Below are 22,218 nucleotides of genomic sequence, written 5' to 3' on the forward strand. Positions count from 1 at the left end.
CACTCATGCATCAGCATCAACGGGAAATGCATATTGATCTTTTGGAAGAGGAGTAAAACCCAACCTAACATGGGCTCTGCATTTAGCAGTGCTGATGAAATGCCTCATGTTTTGCAGGAAGGTCAGCATCCCTCCCCTCTTCCACTGTCCCTGCTCTAAAACGCATCAGTTTGGTGCGACAAGGAAAACCAACAAGGGAAAACTGAGGACAAAGCAGCTCTTCACCTCCACAGGTGAAATCAATGTGCAAATTCGTTGTGTTTTCTGTATTCCCCATAGCAGCAAAACCCAGCCTCTCAAAAGATGGCTTTCCAAAGAGTGAGAAATAAACTGCAAAGGGGGAAACTATGTGAACAAAAAACCACTGTACACTCCTTTTCTCTTAATGAATGCAGACATCTATGTAAAGCAACCACTTGATAGCAATTAGGCAGAAGATATATCATCTGATGGGATATCAACCCACATGATAATAGAATCGCATCAGTGGCCCCTGTCACACCTCTCCCATTCCCACAGCTAAAGCACTGACATCTCCAAAAAGCACGCTTTTAATTTTTTTGTTTTAATCCTCAACCCTGGAGTCCTGTGTTCCCCATTCATCCCTCTTAACCGGAATCAATTTGCACAGCAGAGGTTGTCCCATCTGGCCAAAGCCAAACACCTGCCCTCAGGCCCCTAAAGCAATAAGAGATTTGAAAGCAGGAACAAGTAAATAGATCCCAAAATAAGATATAAAAACTCTGCTGATGCACATGAGATGGTCCTCATCCTTCTGGGAGACCCTCTTGTGAAAGGCTCCTCTCAGCACAGTATCTTTGAGAATGCTCAAGCAGCTCATTTCACTTCATCCCATATTCATCCCCCTCCATGTTCGCAATTCAGCCAATCGATGAAGTCTCCCTTTCACAGTCTGCCAAAAATCATGAACTCAGTGGGTCCTGGAGGTTTGCAATGCACAATTGGTGCTTGTGCCAGCTGTTGAGATGGCTGGCCCCAAATTTCAGCCCATTCATAGAAAGGCTTAGGTTGGAAGGGATCTTAAAGATCATCAAGCTCCAACCCCTCACCATGAGGAGGGTTGTCAACTACTAGATCATTTTGAGTGTTTTTCTTGAAAAATGGCCTTTTGGAAGGTGCTTTGGAATAAAGTCCCTAATGGGTGCTCAATGTCCATGGAAGACAGGACCATCTGTCCCTGTGTCACAGCATTGCAGGCTCAGCAATGGGTAGAGTCCATGCACATTTTGTAAAAATATATATAATCTCATTATAATTTTAAGTTAATTAAAGCAGAAGAGATCAAAGCCACTTTAGACAGATTAATGAGAGCCAGAAATTCTCCCAATTTTATGCATCAACCACATCGCCGGTGTCTTTTCACAGCCTGTGCCACTTTGGTATGTGCTGGGCAAACCCTTTCATTTCCCCCCTCTGCCCCCCCCTCTTTCCTTGCCTCTCTTGATGGATGAAGGATTTGAAGTCCTAACAGCTGTGAGGATTTGTGTGGGAAGAGAAACGACATTCAAAGGATTATCAAGCGAAAAAATCAACTTGTTTTAAAAAAATGAGATAGGGTTGGGGAAGCTGCAGGCACACGCAGAGAGAGGGGTGTGTATGTATCTTTATAAATATAGCTGGGGTCCAAAAGAAAGGGAGGGCAGGCTTAGCAATAGGACCAGTCAGCTGGTGTCAAGCAGAATGAGGGAAAATGGGACAGTTTTAGGAATGCTAAGTGCAGCAATTGGAAAAAAAAAAGGAAAAAAGTATTTTCCAGCCTTTCAGCTCCACACTCATTTTCTCATGTTTTTCTCCTTTTCTTCCCCCATGGGTACTCTTCCCTATGCTGGAACACTGTGTGCCCCCAGAGACCATGGGCAGATCTGGGGGAGCTCTCTACAAAATCTCATTTTCTAGCTGCTATTGCCCCTGAGGAGTGGGTTTCTATAGGGAAAAGCAGGCTCAGACCAGGGTTAAAAAAAAAAAAAGGGAAAAATGCTATGAACACTCCCCACACACATGTACACCCCTTCACCTTTGATGAGATTTAGGGGAGGGGAAAACGGTTGCATCAATTCATTAGGGGTTGCACGGAGTTGTTAGCCCTCAAGGATGATCCATGCAAATCCCAGGCACCACCAGGGACTATCTTGTCAAAAGATAACATGTTGGATGGTATGCTGAGAGATTGTACCAGAGGGAGAGATGCCAAAAAAAAAAAAAAGAAAAGGAGAAGAGAAAGTCTTTGTGGGCTTCCAGCTCAGGTCTCCTGGGGAAATGCTACAAAACCAACCATGCACACTATGGCCCAAATTGAAATCATTTAAGTCTCCAAGGGAAGGAGAAAAATTCAGACTGAAAAAGAGAAATGGAAAAGTGCTCCGATACCCCCCAGAAATGATTTGGAGAGAGGGGAAGGCCAACAGACACCCCAGAAGTATTTACGATTCTGCACTCCCTGTTCCCAAAGGGCACTCCTCCACTGTGAGGTGTGCAGGTGATGGGGGAAGTCAACATCAGTCATCACAGAAAAGAAATATCCACAGGAGGAGTCTCAACAGAGCAGAAAAATGCCAATATCAGGTTGGCCACCTACAAATGAGTCCATTTAAAATAAGAAAACGGCATTCACATGCAATTTTAACTAAAAGTTCATTCAGATGTGTCAATTAAATTGGCTTTCTAGGAATTTCTCACTCTCGGGCTCAAGCAGATTGAATCCTGGTGCTCCTGTAATAACTGCTGAAATGCTGTTACATGTTTCAGCTGTTTTTCATGTCTTCTGTCTTCAAAATAGATCGAAACACACAAACTATAACTAGAAACTGTAACTAGAACAAGCAAGAGATCACTGGAAGTCTTACTGATTGAATTGGGTTCTGAGGGTGCTGCTGGGAGCAGAGGTTTCACCATGACCACATGTCTTCACCAGCATCAATCACTGCAAGCCGCTCATTATTCTCAAATGCTGTGAGCAGCTGTGATGTCACCTCTGCATACCCATCAATCACACCTACAGAGTCAGGACAGCTGATTGACAGCTTGGGATGAGGAAGAAAACAGATACATCACAGATAGTGTTTTCCATTTGTTGAGTGCATTTTAAATACAAGTGAACAACACATTGACTTCTCGTTGTGGAGAGGAAAGCCTCCAATTTGTTATTTCACCAGATCGAATGTGGGCATCTCAAAAGGGTTGGATGGGATTCTCATCCAGAGGTGCACCATGGTCCATTACCACTTTGTGCTTTTAGATGTGCAACTATTCATCGGCTACAGGTTGCTGGGTTTGGAGGGATGGGGACCAGCATCAACAAAGAATCCCAAGCCGCAGCTACTAACCCCTAGAAACCAATGTCAGAAGGAAGAAGACCAAAAAAAATCATTGAATACTGCAAGTTGGAAAGGACCAGTAAGGGTCATTGAGTCCGGATCCTCGCAAAGATCCAGCACAGACACCTGGAAAGACCTAAACAAGCACAAATTATTCGCGTTTCATGATTGAAAGCATTTTGTATGGGGACATTACAATCCAATAGCACCCTTCCAGAACACCAACTATGGCCTAAAACTGGGGACCAAGTGTCTCAATGAATCCATGGGGACAAGTCCAGCACATCTGTAATGACAGCATAACTTTGGTAGCTGAGAATAAAACACAAGCTCTTCAGATCCTGAAACTCTTCAACTGCCAGCAATTAGCCACAAAATCTTCTGGAAAAGCAGGTCAACTTTGCAATGATATTGAGGAAGTTTTTTGGGGGTTTTTTTTGAGGTCAGGGCAGAACTGCTTTGGGAACTTTCCCCACCTGCTTCCACATGTCCAAATGAGGACATTAAGTCATTTTCACTCTAGATGGATAAATCTGGCTTACACCACCCAAATGCACATCTCATTAATGGGGTCACTGTGGTCCTCCATCCCCCTCCAAACAGACAATGGTGGGGCTTCATTAAAAACCCTGATACAAGAAATTTGGACACAAAACGCCTCTGAAGCAGCAAGTCTGGGCTCATCCCATTCCCAAATCTCAACCTCAGAGGTGCCATTACTGGAGGGGTTTTCCTTGAGTCAAATTGCCAGCAAGCACCAAGCTGACATTTCCTCAGAGCGGAGACACCTCCAGGTGCTCCCCACAAAGAAAAAGGAATTAGCAGTTGCTGCACCGATCATAGTTCATATCCATGTGCAGATAAACATGGGTTTTGGCTTCCTGCCCAGGCCAATGAAAGCTTTTAGCTCCCACTGAACACCAGGGACTGGGTGAACTTTATAAAAAAAAACCTTATTTCCCACCTCCTCCTGCCACCTCTATCCTCCAGTTGAGGTGTTGTTGCTTCCTCTCTGTCACGTTCATTGCTCAGAAACATCATTTTCCCAGCTTTGCTCTGGCAGTTGCTTTCTTTAATGGGGAGGAAACCCCCTAAATCACCATCCTATAGTACTGCTAACCATCACATTTCATTGCTCTTTCTATTGTTTTCCCCCTTATTTTCCCTTTCCTTTATATTTTTTGCTCCCCCTCCCTCAAAATCCTCATGCTAATTTATGGAAATCAAATGCCATCTCTTCCCAGTCAGGGATAATAAAAAAGAGTATTAAAAGGGGTGGAAGCACAGCGAGGAGGGGCTGTAAATACTAATTGTTCTATACGGAGAATACAGTTTATTTTCTTGCTGAAGGGAAGGTTATGTTTAATTAAATCTGCTTGTTCTCTGCCGACGGGGCTGGCTTCCAAATGAACTCCAAGCCTACACTGGGGACACAAAGACCAGTCACATACCCCGTGAGGATAGAGCTCACACGTGCATTGAGGGGATGCAAAAGGAAAGGGGCAATCCCAGTTGGATTCCGTTATTGCAGTGTTTGTTGAAAGGAGCTGAATGGGTTGTAAATGAAGCAGAGTCACTTCTTGCTTGGAAACATGCAATGTGCATGTTTAAGCACTGTGCATCCCCCAAGTTGTACTTTTGTAGTGTGCATGAGGATGCCAACATGCAATCTGCCTCCAGTATGGATTTGGGGTTACACTTTTTACTCTACTCCGGGTAATTAAATGCACACTGCAGGACGCAGTAAGATGAGGAAACGCATTCTTCCCCCTCCTCCGATAATATCTCGGGTCGTTCAATTCTCATTGCTCCAATAATCCACATCTAATTTGCCGCAAGCCCGACACTGAGTCTTTCGGCACTTCATTAGGGCACGTGAGCAGCATTTCATTACTGGCTGCACCCTCTCTCCTTCTCAGCAAACCTCACCAAAAATCCAAAAGAAAGCCACATCTGCAAGGCACACAAAGTTTTGTGTCCCTCCCCAGGCCGTTTGCCTTTTTCCCACCCCAAGTTTTAAGGTGGAGGTGCAGTGAACCAATGCAACCTTTCCATGGCCTGAGCCTGGATTTATCCTTCATGCTCACCCAGCCCAAGCTCACTTCGGGTTTTTCTGAGCGGTCAAAACCCAACACGCTTCCTACCCCAATCTACCGCCACTAACCATGTCCCTCAGTGTCACATCTCCACAGCTCTTAAACACCTCCAGGGACGGTGACTCCATCACCTCCCTGGGTAGCCTACCCCAGTGCCCTGCTCCGGGCTGTTAGAGCAACTCATCTCTACAGCCCAAGAATAGATGATGGGAGGCGAAGGGAAGATGGAGCAATGAAGGGAGGGGGAGTGAGCACAGCCAGGAGTTATTTATAGGAGAGGCTTTTGTGCAGGAGGAGATGTCGGTGCCAAAGAGATTGTAAAAAATAATCCTGGAGACAGGTGCTGCTGCCTTTGGGGAGGAGGCTGCTGCCAACAACGGCTTGGAGGAAGTAAAAGGTAAGAAGAAAGGGGGGGGGGAGAAAGAGTAAAAAATGAAATGAAATCAGATAGCTGCATTTCTCAGTTTCATCTGCCACCCACTCTTGTGCTGAGAGAAATGCAATCCTTTGCACGAGTTTCACATCAGTGCATTTCCAAGGGAAGCACTGGAAAAATAATCCTCAGATCTAACTAAATTCCCTACCACAGAAGGGGTTCAGAGCACCTTAAAGATCATAGAATCATAAGATGGTCAGGTTGAGAGGACCTTAAAGCCCAGCCAGCCTCACCCTCTGCTGTGGGGTTGCTCTGCACCAGATGGGCCTGACCAGGGCCCCATCCAATCTGGGCTTGAATGCCTTGGCCTGCAACATTTTTACCCTCCCAATGGGGAAAAGAAAGAAAACCCCAATATTTTCAGTAAACAAACAAAAAATAACCCACTTTTTTTCCCCTCCCAGTGTTTAACCACAGCAGTCCTGTTGGAGATATTTGTACTGCTAGGCACAGCAGGTTTTGCCATGGGGAAGGAACAGCCGAGAGCCACATCTGCCTTTCCCATTCTTTGTTGCATGGGTGCCAATCATGCATTTATAGATATAACAAATGTACACATAAATTGAAAAATGCACCACAAACGGAGGAGGGGATTGATCACAGTGTGCACTTAGATGCTGAAGAGATGCAATCAAATGATGCCGGCAGACAAGTGGCATCTCAAACTCCTCACCCTTCCTCTCCTCCCTCCTCCTCCTCTCCACACCAATCTGTCTCCTCGTCCTCTTTTTGGAGCAGCTTTCATCAACTTGTCACCAAGTGACAACAAGTGAGGCTGCGAGCAGAAAAACATCAGGAAGGAGGAAGAAAGAAAGGGAAAAAAATCCAAGAACCCTCTCAGTGCCCCAGCAGAACAAAGTTGCAGATGATGCTCAGAATTTGGCAGTGTTTTTGGAGCAAGTGATGGATGCTCCCAACCAAGCCAAAGGCAACAGCAGAGGCAAGAAGAAGGGGTAAGCATTGCAACAAGCTTGCAAGATGTCCCACACTTCTTCCTGGCTTGCAATGATGGAAAAAGTTGGGTGCTAGGACACGTTGGGGTGGAATTAATTTTGTTTGCAAATCTGAGAAAGAAAACTTGCTTTTATTTTCCTACTCAGCTCTGAGAAAGGCAGAGCCAGGAGGAGCCTCTGCTGCACCTGGGCTGACAACGAGAGGACAAATGAGAGCGTTTAGGCAGTAATTAGGCAGTAATGACCTACTAAGAGGTCTCCCTGTGCAGGAAATAACCTGAGCGGGGACTGGGCGACACGAGCCTGAGCGTACTCCAGCGATTTATCAGGTTATTGCCGGCTCACGGGAACAGTGGCTTAGTCATTGACCCTCTTACATACTTTTGCTTCTCACAGATACCTATTTTAAATGAAAAGCCTTTTAAAAAAAACTTTAAAATCTTCACGTCCTCCAAACCAGGAGCAGCTGGACTCCTTTATCTTCTTATAGCAGAGCAAAGAGGCATCGCAGTGGGGGCTGGAAGATGCACAGCCACCTCTGTAGAGTCAGTGTACAAAAAAAAAAGTCTTCAGCCCCACATTTCCAGCTCCTGGAGGTTTTTCTTCAAGCCTGGTGAATGCACACCACCCCCTGAGCAGAGCCTTTGGCAGCACTTAAGCATCTCCCCATGGCTATATATAGATTCTCTTACTTACATTGAAGAAATTGATTGTACTTTGGGGGAGAATGACAAAAACACATCTTTGTCCAAGTTTCATATTTATATACTACCAAGCTCCTGCAATTTTAATGAGGGTTTCAGCACACTGGCTGAGCTAAAGCAAAACCACCCACTGCCACCCCCTCAAACACCTTCCTGTGCAATGCAGTGCTCTCCAGCCCTAAGCAGGACCATGGGAACCACTCCTTGCAACCCAAAACTCAGCAAAGTCTGAAGAGGGTCCTTCACACATCTCATTTCGGCTGGAATCCCACCACCCATGACAGAGCTGGAACCAACTGCAGCCATCCTGCATGAGGTTTCGAGTAATCCCATTCTGTGTTTTTTGGCAGGGTGGAAAGGCTGTGAAGACAAATCCTCATGCTGTGACTGAAGCGAGCACTACCAAGCCTGGCAACAGTAGAGCCTGATTTTGGCTTTGGATCCAAGCCCGAGGTTTTGCTCCCTTACAGCTGACTTGCTCCTTGCAGAGATATAAGTCAGGTACAAGCAGCTTGCAAGCATCAAGGGTGCAGACATCTCATGTACTGACTTTTTGGCCATTCTGGCATCCAACTTATGAAGGTGAAACCCACCTTGGGTTTCTTGTTTCACTCAAAATGTGTTTTAGATGTTCACACCTCAGTCATGCTCTTCACAGTCTTAACAGTCAAGAGGGGAAAAAAGATGTCCTTTTTCTTTGCTTTCTTGCTTCATGTTAGCTCAAGATACAGTACTCTACAGTCAATTATTTCTTTATGCTGATCTTTAAGGAAAGGTGCATGACCCACTTTGGTACCAATACCTTCACTACAGGTACCAAAAATCAGGCAATGAGACAGACCCCCAACCCCAACAAGCAGTTCTTGCCGAAGTTCAGAGCCTAAGGAGTTGCTCATGGGAGCAGCAGCAGGACGGAGCATCCTTAATTACCACTACAACCCATTTGCTCTCTGAAGTGGCATCATCTCAGCAGCATTCCTGCAATGACTCATCGCAGCATTAACGCACTGTGACTTCAACGACATCTGCTCCACTGGCACTGCGTGCCCCACACTCTTGTATTAATGCTACCGATCCAGTTCTCAACCTGTCATCATGCCTTAAAATCAACGGCAGGACGACTCCGGGCTGCACAGAGCAGCCTGCACGTGGTGTGAATAATTCACACGCAAGATGCACAGAAGGATGCAGTGTTGACAGAGCATGCAGTGAGGATCCCATGACTGAAAAAATGTGTCTGTATGTGGCCAGCTGCATGGAAAGGGGATTTGTCACCTGGAAAAGGACAGGAAAATGCAGCCCTAAGGCCATTCCCTGACATCCAGCAGCAGTGTCAGAGCAGGGTGAAACATGTTTGACATATAACTCCGCTGCCACAGAGGAAAAAGGTTAAATAATGATTAAAAAAATGTGGAAATAAAGCAGGTTTTGACTGGGCAAAGTGGTTTCACTGGCTCCTAACAGCAGCGCTCCAGCACAAGCAAAGCGTTCCCTTCCCACAAGGAAATCTTATTTTTGTAGAGCTACGGGCATTAGGAGGTTTGCAAAATATTGGATGAGAAACGCACAAGCATGAAGAGGTACCCCAGGCAGCATCAGTGCCATACAAAGCTATTTTTCTCCAAGCCTTAACATTTCACACCCAAACACATCCTCTCCCCAGAGCCATTTAAATCCATATTGCACAGCATGGGTACAGCCGACAGCCATGCAAATCCAAAACCCTCAAGATGAAGGAAAATAGTCTCAAATGGGGCCTCACCCAGCACTACTTGTACTCAAAAGCCTCACATTTCTTTTTCATTATTTTCCCCATTTCTTTAGCATATACAGACAGGAAGGATGCTTATAAAGTATCATTAGTGACCTTGGCGCAGGCAGGTATAGGGCCTGCACTGCAGCATGCCGCACATTCCACTACAAACCTGTGTCCTCCTGAAGTCTCTGTCCCCACTGACAGTTTCACCTCTTAATTGAGGAGGATTATTTCTTTCCTTCCCAGAATTAGGATGCTGGGCAGAAGGAGATGCTCCTGACCCAACAGCCTTTCCAAGGGCTGAACTCTATGTCACCACTCTTGAGCTTGGTTGTGAAAAGGTTTTATAGATGTGCTATTTCTTACTCTTTCCCAGCTCGTCTATCCAAAAGTGCATTCTACTGTGATTTATATTTATACTAGAGTATTTCATTTTAAACTGAAGGTGTTCTTATGTGAAAACAAGAGGAACAAACGGGCTCAGAAACACAACCACCTGCAGTTTCCTCTTCCCCCAGAACAGGGGCAAAATCGTCGTGCAGGAGATAAGAGCATGGTTATGCCCAAAACAGGCTTGGGAGCATTGCTAGAAGATGCACCTTCTGCCAAAAGAAAGAGGAGAAAAACTACATGGATGGATGAAGCATTTCTAGAAGAGGGCATGGGGTCATGCTGGAGCCATCAGGTATACCCATGGCCCCGGTGGGTGATGAATTTGCATCACCTCGACGCTCCCAGGCACGTCCTTGTGCATCTGTGATTTCAATTCCCTCCTGTAACAAGTTTAGATTTCCAAAGAAAATCATTTGCAACTACAAAGCTGCTCCATTTTGACAATTTCAGAACATAAAAACCTATTGCAATCAACTCAAAAACATCTTCAAAGTAACACTGCTGTCTGCCAATCACCCTTCCCCCTACCTGTGCAGAGCCACACAGTGGAAGACAGATTCTTTCAAATACAGAGACAAAATTTAAGCTGCTCTTCTGCCTCCCAAATCAAAAGGTTGTTTTCAAAAATTGAACAGCCTCTGAGTCTGAAGGGTTTTTTTTGTCATAGGATTGTTCCGCCTTGCAACCACAAAGGCTTAAGAAAAAAATGTTACGACTTGAAAATTTCCCCAAACAATCCAAGGGGAAGGTGGCACAGCATTTCTGCTTTCTGACAGGGGATGCACCAGACCCTGGAGCACTATGCATGCAGATAGTCATCACGGGGCGGGGGGATTTAGTGCCTGATTTAGTAGTCAGCAACCTTGCCCACATCGGGGGTGTAACGCTAAACTACAATGGAAAACACAGCAATCAAAGTCCTAGTCCGCAGCAAGTGAGGATAAGCCCAAATGCAGCAGCTGTGGACACAGAAACAAAGGGAAAAGGTTGCTTACCCTTTGGAAGGCCTCGGGTAGGCAGGGAGATACCCTCACCTCCACTGACAGCCCTTAAATGAGGGTTGGCAAGGGGTGGATCCTGGCTTCATCCCTTCCAGTCACTCAAGTGCATTCCTTGCACCTGAGCTCCCCTGGGTTGGGTCTTCCTTCCCACCAGGTGCTCAATCACTGGTTCAGGCCGTGACTTAGTATTTCTGCTGCAGGGGGGTTTGAACTAGGTGATCTTTGAGGTCCCTTCCAACTCAGCCATTCTACAGTTACATGATTTGGGGGAAAAAAGGGCTAAAAATAGGCTGGAAACCTCTACAAACCCATTCAGAACCAAACCTTCTGCCCCTTTTGCCTCAGATGCCTTATCTTCCCCTCTCAGCTTTCTCCTGTAAGCCTCTACCTCACCCACTTTCCACCGATTATGCATCCTCCTAAACAAGGACCATTGACAGCCCAGCTCACTTGCAATGCAATGACTCAGGCACTGCTGTAAGACCTTAATGAACTTTTTAAAGGGGTTATTTAGGCATAAAAGAGGCTGTGAGTGGAGCCAAGAATAATCTATTCAATCTCAGTTCTTTTTTTATGAAAAAATATTTTAAACTGAAATTTGCACAGAGTTGGGAACTCTCTGCGCTTGTAATTCCCTACTTTAGTGCTCTGTTTGACAGCTCTTGTGATTGCGATGTTTTTAAGGCTTCGGCTCCAGGCACCCCATCATTTCCTGAGCATCCTAGGCTTTGGGAACAGATAAGCAAGTTTCTTCCCCTTGTGATTGCAGAGAAAACCTTGGGAATCCAACCAAAACATGCTTGAGCTGGAATATAAACAGGGATACCCTCTGCATGCAGCTGTTCCTTATCTCCCAGCCCAGCTAATTCCCAGCAAGCTGCTGCTAAACCACTTACAGCATGAAGCAGTGCATCCAAAAGGACCACTTAATCCTTTCCCCCTAATCAAATTGGGCTGGGGACTTGTTCTGCTTTGGGAAGGGATGTTGAAGGAGTGTTTATTCTGGGGGCAACTGCACCATGGTCAATGGGGACCTCAAAATCCAAGAGTAAGCTGGGGTCATAGATAAACAGACAAAGGATCCCCCATCGCCCATAGCTGAAAATCCCCATCACGACAGACCAGAATACCAATATGCTGATGCAGATGAGGCCCCAAGGACCCCAGAGTCTCCATCCAAACCATTGCATACAACCCACTTGCAACATTACAGCGCAGCTGCATTTATGGCTCTGCAGAAGAGAGCAAGTTCCTCCCTCTAACACCACTGTCAAGAGGAAGCAAGAATAAAAACAAGAAGCAGAGGGGAAAGATCAGAACTCAGGGAAGCTCCCTCATGCCCCATAATAGCAACAATCCCAAACTGCATCAAAATTAGGAACGTGACAGCATCCTGCAGCCACCTTGAGCAAAGCAACACACTTTCTTTCATTCTTTTCAATTCCAGTGAGATGGATCAGTCTGAAAACATCCCTATTTTCTAAAGATTCCTAAGGAGATGCTCTGGCAGGGATTGCTTTCCTTGTGCTGGAGCAGCACCAGCTCCAACATCCCCAATTCCCATTTCCCCAGCACGTGCAAACCTCCAGATAAAGGCATACTCATATTAAAAAGACACTTTCGCCTTGTCTGCATTTTCCCAACCGATAATAGAAATGTATTTACACTGAAGGATTTTAATTTAATGAAATAAGCCTTTCTTTCCCTCTTTAAAAGCCTGATTCTTGCATTTGTTTCCTGCCATCACCCATTTAACACTTGAAACGAGCAATTCAGCCTGGGAGGCGAGGGCATTGGTATAAAATACTTAAATTATAAGAAGGAGAGAAAGCAGACAAACCAGAGCACTGCAAGTTCTAGGGTGCAAGAAACACTCACAGTCAAGAGTGCCTATAAAAGCTGCCTATAAATTAACTCCACCTGTGCCTATATATAAACACCTGTGTTGATCCAGTAGCAAAGTACAGAGTGTTCAGGAGAGGTAAAAGGGAAGAAAAGAAAAAGAAAAAAAAGAAAAAGAAAAAGGATGGTGCAAAGGGGATTTAAGGGGCACAGGGGGCTTAAATGGGAAAGAAGGGATCTAGGGACTGCCCCACAATCCTGCTGTTTTGTGGGTCAGTGCCAAGATGGGAAATGGGTCCACCAGCAGTTCTGCTGTTGGGTGGGCCATGGGAGAGGAAGCAAGGGTTAGTAACGCAGATTTGTCAGAAGAATGACAAATGGAACTGAAGAAAGACAATATATTTTCAGGAGAAATAGAGTTTTTCCCTCTCAAAATATTGTTGCTAAGCCAGAACAATTGTTTTGGATGCGTTGGATGCCAGCCCACATTGGGTCACCAGTACACCCCAGCATCCTGCTGATCACCAGCACCAACTCCACAACTGTTTTAGGGAAAGTAAGCCACTAGCTGAGCACATCACACCATATAGCCTCCATTAACCAGCTTACAGAGACCTCCACACTCCTGCTGCCCACTCCTTCCCTCCCCATTTGTAGAAGCCCCATGACTTCCCTTCTGCAAAGGTTCCTCTCCATTTACCCCCACGCACATTAGGGAAACAAATGAAGATTATAGCACTGGCTCTAAGTGGCACGGCTGGTCCCAGGCTGCGTGTTCCCCAGGACGCAGTCCTGGAGCAATAGCAAGTAGAGAAGAGGAGACTTAATTCTGCAGAAAGTGTACTATCATCCAGCCCATTGCAGCCCAATACTCAAAACTTTCTGAGAAAAGTTAGGGAGGTTGGTGATGGATACACAAATACTGGCATGAAAACGTGAAGTGCGTGGTGAGAATGTCCCATGTCTGCTGCATTTTGCACACTGCTTTAGTAAAAGCTCTGGACAAAGCAAATTCTTGGCAAAAGACACTTTCAGAAAAAGCAAACTACCCTGCTGCAGAGCAGAGCTGCCCCTCCAAGCAAATTTGCTGTTCAGCATGCACAAATATACCACTGAGCCACAAACGAGGAGGACAGACACAAAAGGCAAGAATCTCTCAGATGGAATGCTCGCTGTAATCAAAGCACCCCACTCAATCCCATTGGGCCCTGATAACTGCTTGCTCCCGGCAACCAAACCAGCTCTTTGTTCCCTCTGCACTGTGATAGGTTCTGTGAAAAATTCAGTTTTGCTCCACCGTATATTGTTTGGCAGCAGGGACATGGGAATGGGGGGAAAAAAAGGACCGTAGGTTTTGGTAATTCCCTCCTCTTTTTTTTCCCCGTTTCTCATTCAAACCCTACATTCTTATTTATTTTGCATGCATTGCAAGCCCAATCTGGTGCAGTGCAGTACAAGCAGAGCATGGGAGAAGTGGTGCAAGTCTACTGAAGTCCAAAAGAGGACAGTGAGGTGGCCAAAAGGCACTGAGCACCTAGGGGAGGGCAGAGATATGCTGAACCTCCAAAACAGAGCACTGCTATCATGGGATGGGGGGCCCCAAAGAGCAGGGCTGGAGGCTCAGGGCTGGACATCACAGAGGGACAGATGGTCCAGGACTGATCCCAAGACTTGTAGGAACGGAACAATTCAAGACCAACAGACGGAAGATTGGGGTCACAAAATACTAAGCACAGAGACCAAAAATCCCATCAACAATTGGATTCATGCCGCTGCCCTATCACTATGTTTAATGCTACATCATACCAAAACACTTCCAACAGTATCAGCTGTAGCGAGTGGGTGAACGTGGGACACACAGACAGCATAAACACCATTGCAATGAGCAAAGCACCTTCCTAACATTCACTTCTCCAAAAGACCCACCAAAAAATCTGTGATAAAACACTTTACTGAAAATTTCCTTCTTAAAGCTCTCCAAAAGACCTTCAGTGATATTAATATATATATATATATTTATTTTTTTTTGAGGAACATACCTTAATCTGTGTTTTCTTCTGAGGTTCCTGCAGAAGGTCCCAGCTTTCCTTTTCCAAAACAACAGGATTCTGTCTCCTCCACGGTACAAGCCGCAACAGAGTGAAGCAGGTCAGGATTGTACTTTGTCTTTTCTCACCCAAAGACCTGCATGCCATGAGTTTTAGGGAACAAAGGGCCAGTAACAAGGGTTTATGAAACCTGCCCTACTCTGGAGCTGTAATATGCTCTCAACAAGCTGCAGGTGATACCCACAGCTGGGGACAATGAGCTCAGCACCCCACCCCATTCCGGCTGCAGAACTGGAGGGAAGTGTAAAAACAGGGAGGAGGAAAAACAACAACAACAACAACACCCTACTTTTGCCAGTGTCCCTTGGAGAAGGATTTCCAACATCTGAAGAACTCAAACTCAACACCTGTATTCACTCTGTGCTGGGCTGTGTTCTGTACCTTTACTTCCCTCTTTCTTCCCAGCTGCAAAACCCAAACAGGCCTTGGGATTAATAGGGTTGAACACTTTATGTCCCTACTACCCGGGTTGAGTGTGAACGTGGCCCTAAGGCTGATGGAATGGGATGGGATGATATCTTGTGAAAAAGGACTTGGAGTTACTGGTGTACGGATGACGGCTGGGCGTGAGCCAGCAATGTGCCCTCACCGCCCAGAAAGCCAACTGTATACTGGGAACAGATACTTTAGTAGGGTCAGTTGTGACAGGACAAGGGGAAATGGCTTCAAACTAAAAGAGGGGAGATTTAGGTGGGAAATAAGGAAGAAGTTTTTTACAATAAGGGCGCTGAGGCACTGGCACAGGTTACCCAAGGAGGTGGTGGATGCCCCATCCCTGGAGTCACCCAAAATCAGGCTGTAGGGGCTCTGTGCACCTGGTGGAGCTGTGGGTGTCCCTGTTCATTATAGAGGAGTTGGACTAGATGATCTTTAAGGACCCCTTCCAACTCAAGCATTTCTATGATTCTATGACATGGCATGGCATGGGATGACGTAGCACAGGGTGGCATGGAGTGAGAATGCTCCAGTGCTGCAGATGTGACTTTGGGATGTCTAACCATTCCCATATGGGACCCTGGCAGAGCCCATTGCTTCTCCGGCTGGGTTCAGGGATCACTTTGCAGAATCTCAACTTTACAAAGGGCAAAAGGAAAAATAAAGAATTTTCTTGCAATAAATAGATTTTTCTCCCTCCTTGCTGCATTTCAACCCTGCCAAACATTGCAAACCAAACCGTTCTGTATTGCTCTGTTTCTCTGGAAAAAAAAAGCCAATGTTTGCATTTCAGGACAGCATGCCCGGTGCTTTATTAACAAAGATTTTTTTTTCCTCCTTTCCCCAGGCTGACTCTGACTCGTGTCACTGCCTCGGTGCCACTGATGCAAACAGGAGAGCAATGCTCGCCTTGTTCAGCAGAAGGAAACAAATCGTCTCGGCTGTAAAACAAGAACAGCCTCGCTCCTGGGCACGGGGACGTGCTCCTATTCCTGCTCAGCACTGCGGCTTCATTTTTGGGCAGCCCTTATCCAACAGCTGTATCCACCAACAATTGAGGCACTGAGCCCTCGCTAATTGTAGCAGCAGCATTAGCATCACTGTGGAGGTGCTTAAACGCTTTGCTGGATCGCTCTGTGCCTGCAGTGCGTGTGATTTTGGCACTGATGTGCTTTGGGGGAATTTGTTGTTTTTTTTTTTCCTTGTCTGCATAATGGGAAAGTTACAGATGGGTCAAATCCAGGAGCAACTTTAAACAAGTCGCTAACTGGGGCAGCCCTTGAAGTAAATACATTTAGGGCAGGGATGGCTCAGAGCAAGGCACCACTTTAACCAAACCAAGGTTGGTTGGGGTGGTAACACCCCCAGGTACTGAGTTCACCCTCAAAAAGTGCTTCTTTCAGCATCCCATCCCAGTGGGGCACTGCTCCATCTCTGGGCATTATAGACTTAAAGAGAGAGAAATGTCTATTTTTGCTATTTACCGCTATTCTCTTTTGTTCCTGGCCCCTGATTTAAATTTATTCAGGAAACAGGGGAAAAAAAAAAAAACAACACAAGAAGCTGTTCCCAAAGAGAAATTTTAGCTGAGGTCAGGAGCCTCAGGGTTATTTTTGGCTGCATGAAACTTGAACAGCAGAAGTTGATGGGTGGGAAAAATTTGAGCATTGCATTGTGGGATGGAGATAGCAAAGTCAGGTCCCAGAAAGGGTTAAGAAACCTCCGCTACCCTGCACAATCTGAGGAAAGGAGAAAAATAAATAAATAAAATAAAATGCCATTACATCCTATCCATGCCCAGCCATTGGGTAAATGGGAGAAAATTGCAAGAGGATTCGTAATGACAGTGAGTTATTTCCAAGCGACAATGGAGGATGACAATCATTACAGCCAAGAACAAGGAAGGTCAAATGGGTTTATCCTGGTGTGAGCCACGCAAGGAGACACTGAGAAGGCAGAGTTTGCCATGAGCAATGGAAGCAGTCTATAAATTGATGTTTAATTGAATAAGTGGTGAAATAGCCGAAAAAAAAGACACCTGCTCCAAGCCAACACCTGGACACCAAGAGAACGTGGGTATGGAAAAGGGATGAGGAGGGAAAGAATCAAGACATGAAATTAGGGAGCACTGAGTCCACTCCCGCTCCCGCCAGTGACACATTATTCAGTTCTCCCATTAGGGACACTAATTTTTATGGTGGATCACACTCATCTCCCTGTTATAGGAATAATTGAATTAGCTTGGAGAAATGTAATTAATTTTAATTGTTCACGATAATTCATTGTTTAATGTGATATTAATAATTATTTTTAAAAATCCTAATGCCCAGTAACTGTCCTATAATGTGGTAATTAAATTCACATAGAAGTAGTACTTAATTTAAAGCGTTTGCAAATTGTTTCTATTCTCCAGAGCCTAAATCAGTGCTGCAGGAGAAGGTGAGATGGGAGGAAGGGCTGTGACCCCAAACCTAAAATCCATTTGCAGGCATTCATTTAGGAGGCGGGCTCTGTTTTCTGTGGATTTTGCCCTTCTGAAGTTGTCCTAAAGTTGTTGAAGAGCCATGGAGATGTGGCACTGAGGGACATGGTCGGTGGGCATGGTGGAGATGCGTTGGAGTTGGACGTGGGAATCTTACAGGTCTTTTCCAGCCTTAGTGATTCTATGTTTCCATGAGTGGGCATGATGGGGATGGGTTGGCAGTTGGACTAGGTGACCTTAGAGGTCTTTTGCAACCCTTAATGACTGTATTATTCATCTGTGTGGGCTCTATCACTGTTCCCCATTTGCATGGTGCACCCCAAGGATGATGCACCCTTGCCCAGTGCCCCATGAACCAAGCCTGTGGCTGTGCAGGGCTACCCCAAACCCATGGGAAAAAAAGAGGAAAAAATGCAAAGTGACCCTGTGCAAAGAGTGCCATGGGGTTTTCTCCTCCCATGGAGCACAAGGGATGGAGAGGTGTTGAGCACAAAGCATCACCACGATGAGGAAGGAACTTGGTGAGTATGAGGGCGTCTTCTGCAGCTGCACCGAACTTTTAAAATTGGAAAGCATTCCCTTCCCAGGGCTGCACTCCTCTCTAACCGTTTTAAGTGCTTAAATACGCACTTTTTATCAAGGAATTACATGGTGCTCACAGCCTTTTAAAGCAAAGAAAGGACCCCCCGCAGGACTGTTTGCTTTCCTTGAGTATCATCATCTTCAGGAAAGGATCTGTCCTCTAATTGTAGCATCTGTGCTTTGGGAAGATGAGATCGCATCCCTTGTTTTGCTAATTTTTTTCCTCCCCTCTCCTCTCCCTTTTTTTTTTCCTTTCCTGGAGAAACAGCAAGTAATTTTTATTTTTTTTCCTCTTTTTTTTTTTCTTTCATTTTGCATTTTGCTACATGCAAAAGCCATTACCAAGCTGGAGAGCTGCAACATTACTTTGAACCCCAGCAGGGTGTAGCCCGTGGGAAGCCACCAGCTCACAAAGCCCAGACTTGCACGTTCACACCCAACACCCCTAGGGCTCAGAGCTCCCAGTTTGGAGCAGCTTAGAGGGAAATGCATAAATGGAGTATGCTGGTTGCAAAGCAGCACCCAGTCAGGTGCAGCATCCCATTGCACCAAGCATCCCCCCCAAGCATATCCCTATGCATCCCCGTAGGACAAAGAGCATGACCAGGAGACAAGCAAGGACACGATGGGGCCAAGCCATGGTGCCAAAATGGGGTCAGAAGCAGCAGATTTGGGGCCAGGAGGCCGCAGCTGCTGCAGGCTGGAAGCACATTAGCTTGCAGAGTTTTCATGCAGCCGGTCCCCCGATGAGCTACAGTCACACCATCAATGCCAGCACTATTAACTGCTGCTGCAAATTGCTCAAACAGGAGCAGGGATGCTAATAGGGATGGATTTTCAAGCCTGGAGCAAGATTTATCAGCCTTTCCCCGTGCTTAAGGAAGCAAGTGGGTGACCCAACCCCACTGCTGGCAGCAATAGCAAGAAGAGAAGGATTTCTGTGCAGCACAACTCATTCTGTGCACCCTATAAAATCCCCAGGGTTTCCTCTGTTCTGTTTCAATGACAGAAGGAGAAGCTGGTGGTTTGAAAGGGAGGAATCAGAGGCTTTGGTACACTCACTGCTCCCCAAAGCAATTGTTATAGCCTTGTTGCAAACCACAAACACCATCCTCTGTCCTTGCATTTCCAGCCCAGCCCCTGCTTAGTGCCATTAGGACTTCCAGAAGCCCCTTTTCACCCATTAAGGCTCTGATTTCCACCTATCCCTTGCAAAAAACAGATTTGCTTGCTCTTAGTGGGGAAGAGCAGCATGTCTCAGTGCAAGGCTTTGCTAAAAATACCTCTGCAGAGCAGAGCTCACCACCGCCCGCTTTGATGACACAAGAGACAGCCCCACGCCATCGGGAGCTGTCATTAGCAGCTTGCATCTGCCTGGCTGGTAGCGATCGGCACTGTTTCCATGCAGAGGTGTTAAAAAATTTTTTTTAAAAGCATCATTTGTTTTCTTTGCCAGCCCAGGAGCTCTCAAAGCAGCTGGGGATTTGCTGCACAACACCCGTTTTCTCCCTTTGTTGGTGGGTTGGGTTAAATATGATGTGTGGGAGAGGAATGGGCTGCCCTGATGGTCAATAGTGGTGTATGGAGCTAAAAGGAAGGGGAAATAAACCCCCAGGAGTAAATGCAGTGGTGAAGAAGCAGGAGGTGAGCATCGCTGCAAGCTCCTGTCCTCACTGCTGGGTGCATGGCCAGAGAATGTTGGGTCGGATGGGCTGCATACTCTACCTAGACCCATTTTTGGTGTTTTCCCACCATCCACCATGACACAATGCATGCTACTTCCCCATCCTAAGGAGTATTTTGGGCAGAATGGAGCCTTGAATGTGGTAGCCACATGTCTCACTTGTCATTTGCTTCCAAAGGGCTGACCTTGACAAGGTTTTGCATTGATCTCAGCTCATCTTTGGAGACTCTGAAAACAGCAGTGGAGCAGCTGAGCTGTGTCTTGCACTTCCAAAACTTGTGCATTGCATCATTCCCCCATGATGGCTACGTTTGCCCATTGGTTCACAGCTCCCCATGCACTTTTCTCCTTCCAAATCACACCCAATACTACAAAACCCTACTGAGCTACAGGAGCTGGGACTCTTGCAGTCCTCCAGATTAATTAGCAGGGTCTGTTTTGCTTTGGGAACAGGAGGATGGGGGGGGGGGGGAAGGAGACCAGCTGCTGGCTGGGCACCAGATTTGCAAGGGGAACTTGGAGTCGTAATTACTCCTTTCCCTTAACCTCGTTGCACCTTGAGGTATTTTAACATCACTTTTGCTGGCAGCAAGGATTGATCGATCGTCCCTCCCTTGGCATGCAGACGGCCTGATTAATGTAAAACCAACCAGTCGTTCCCAACTCTGGGGAATTAATCACTTAAATGTGGGAATTACTCAATAAACCATTCAAACACGCAATAAACCAAGCCATTAAAAATTAATCGCTTGACATCCCTGCCACGTAAACAGAGCTAATAAGATTTGGGCAGGGAGCAAAGAGTGGGGAAAGTACACCAGGAGTAGATGGGTTGCTGCCGAAAAGGCATCTCATGCCTCTTCTCCTTTTGGATGCCCTCCAGCTCTACCTGTAGGAGTGCACCGGCAGGAGCAGTGTTTAATTAGCAAGGCATGATTGGGGAGATAAGCCATGCTCATCTTGCCATCCCATCTCCTCACAGCACATCCCTGCCAGCAAGGTGTGAGCTAGCCACATTGCCCAGTGCTTGTGGTTTTTTTTTCGTTGTTGTTCTTTCATCTTGCATGCTCTTGCATTATTTTTTCCCCAAATAATGACATCAAGAAACCTTGCAAAAGCAATGTACCTTCCAGCCACTGTTCCAGACACCACTCATCCAAGGACCAGCAGCTCCACACTGGTGAACCAGCTTCATCTCCCCTGGAGAACGGAAAGGGGTTTTATTTTAAATCCTTTTGCTCCCATAATACATCTGACACTAATCAGGGTTCCAGCCCCATGGGAATCAATGATTAATGATGTTAAATATAGCAGGAGATTGTGAGGGTAAAATTAGGCACCATGCATAAAACATCACAGCTCCTTGTTAGATAGTCAAATTAGACTAATGGTTTGATGTTCACATGGGCTCTGGCCCTGTAATTATGGACGGACTGGCTAACTTCCTCCCCAGCTGTATGCTGCTTTGATGTTGGCAATAAGAGGATGAATATCCAGGCCAGAGCCTCAGTAAGAAAGCCAGTAATCACCGCTGCCATTGGTGCCCAGGGATGTGAAGGACAGGGCTGAAGGCAAAGTTCTTCTGTGTTGCAAAAGTCAAGGTGAAGAGGAGACAAGTGTGACACAGGACCTCAGTGGGGTGGAATCATTATTTGTCAGCTTTTCCATCCCTCCAGCATCCCTCCAGCATCCCTCCTCCATCCATCCTTACATCTCTCCAACATCCCATTTGCAAAATTACCCGATCTCCCCCAGCACCAGCTCTCATACCCCTCTGAGCACTAATTAGACTCCAGACAGAGCTATTAAGGAGCGCAAAGACAAGGAGGGAGTGAACAGGAAAGCAAAGCAGTCAAAATACATAACGAGTTCCTCTGAAAGCATCGTGGAGAACGCAAATCTGGCTGTAATTAATCTTATTATCTAGGAAAGAAGGAGACGTGGAGCTGCTGCGTGCCTTGAAAGGACTGTCAAAATTTGAGGGCGGGAGGGATAAGCCTTTGGGAGAGTTTAAGCTCGGGTAGCCACCAGCCTTAAAGCCAGTTTAGAGGCAGATCAGAGTGACAGGGAAATAAAGATGGGAGTAAAGCTGCCTGGGAGAAGCAATTTAAATAACGTCTGCTTAAGAAATGAGACAAAAATAGTGCAGAAAGGATAAAACAGCTGACTGTCACCAGAACCAGCACCAAGGGTTGGAACATCCCATCCCTGCTCATCCTGCCCACCAACATATTTTGGGGGGAAAAAGGGGAAAAACCCCACTCTCAGAGGTGATGTCCCACATGATGCTGTACAGGTAGAGACTGGTGCATCCCAAATGCACAGGCATCCCTGGGTTGATGGTTGGACTTGATGATCTTGGTGGTCTTTTCCAACCTTAGTGATTCCATTATTCTATGATCCTGGCCCCA

At 46.1% G+C, this 22,218-nt stretch overlaps 1 protein-coding gene across 2 annotated transcripts in view; it reads right to left on the reverse strand.

Moving 5' to 3' along the window:
• IGSF21 (immunoglobin superfamily member 21) overlaps window positions 1-22,218 on the reverse strand; it is an 84,856-nt gene that overhangs the window by 54,414 nt on the left and 8,224 nt on the right. Inside the window, exon 3 of one of the 2 annotated variants that reach the window (XM_021374703.1) lies at window positions 20,934-21,007. In XM_021374703.1, the coding sequence (XP_021230378.1) occupies window positions 20,934-21,007 (74 nt within the window). Of the gene's footprint in view, window positions 1-14,555; window positions 15,775-20,933; window positions 21,008-22,218 lie in introns of those variants that run through there. The other variant, XM_021374705.1, reaches the window with a different exon arrangement.

The sequence above is a fragment of the Numida meleagris genome, chromosome 20 (assembly GCF_002078875.1).
Source record: "Numida meleagris isolate 19003 breed g44 Domestic line chromosome 20, NumMel1.0, whole genome shotgun sequence".
Taxonomy (NCBI): domain Eukaryota; kingdom Metazoa; phylum Chordata; class Aves; order Galliformes; family Numididae; genus Numida; species Numida meleagris.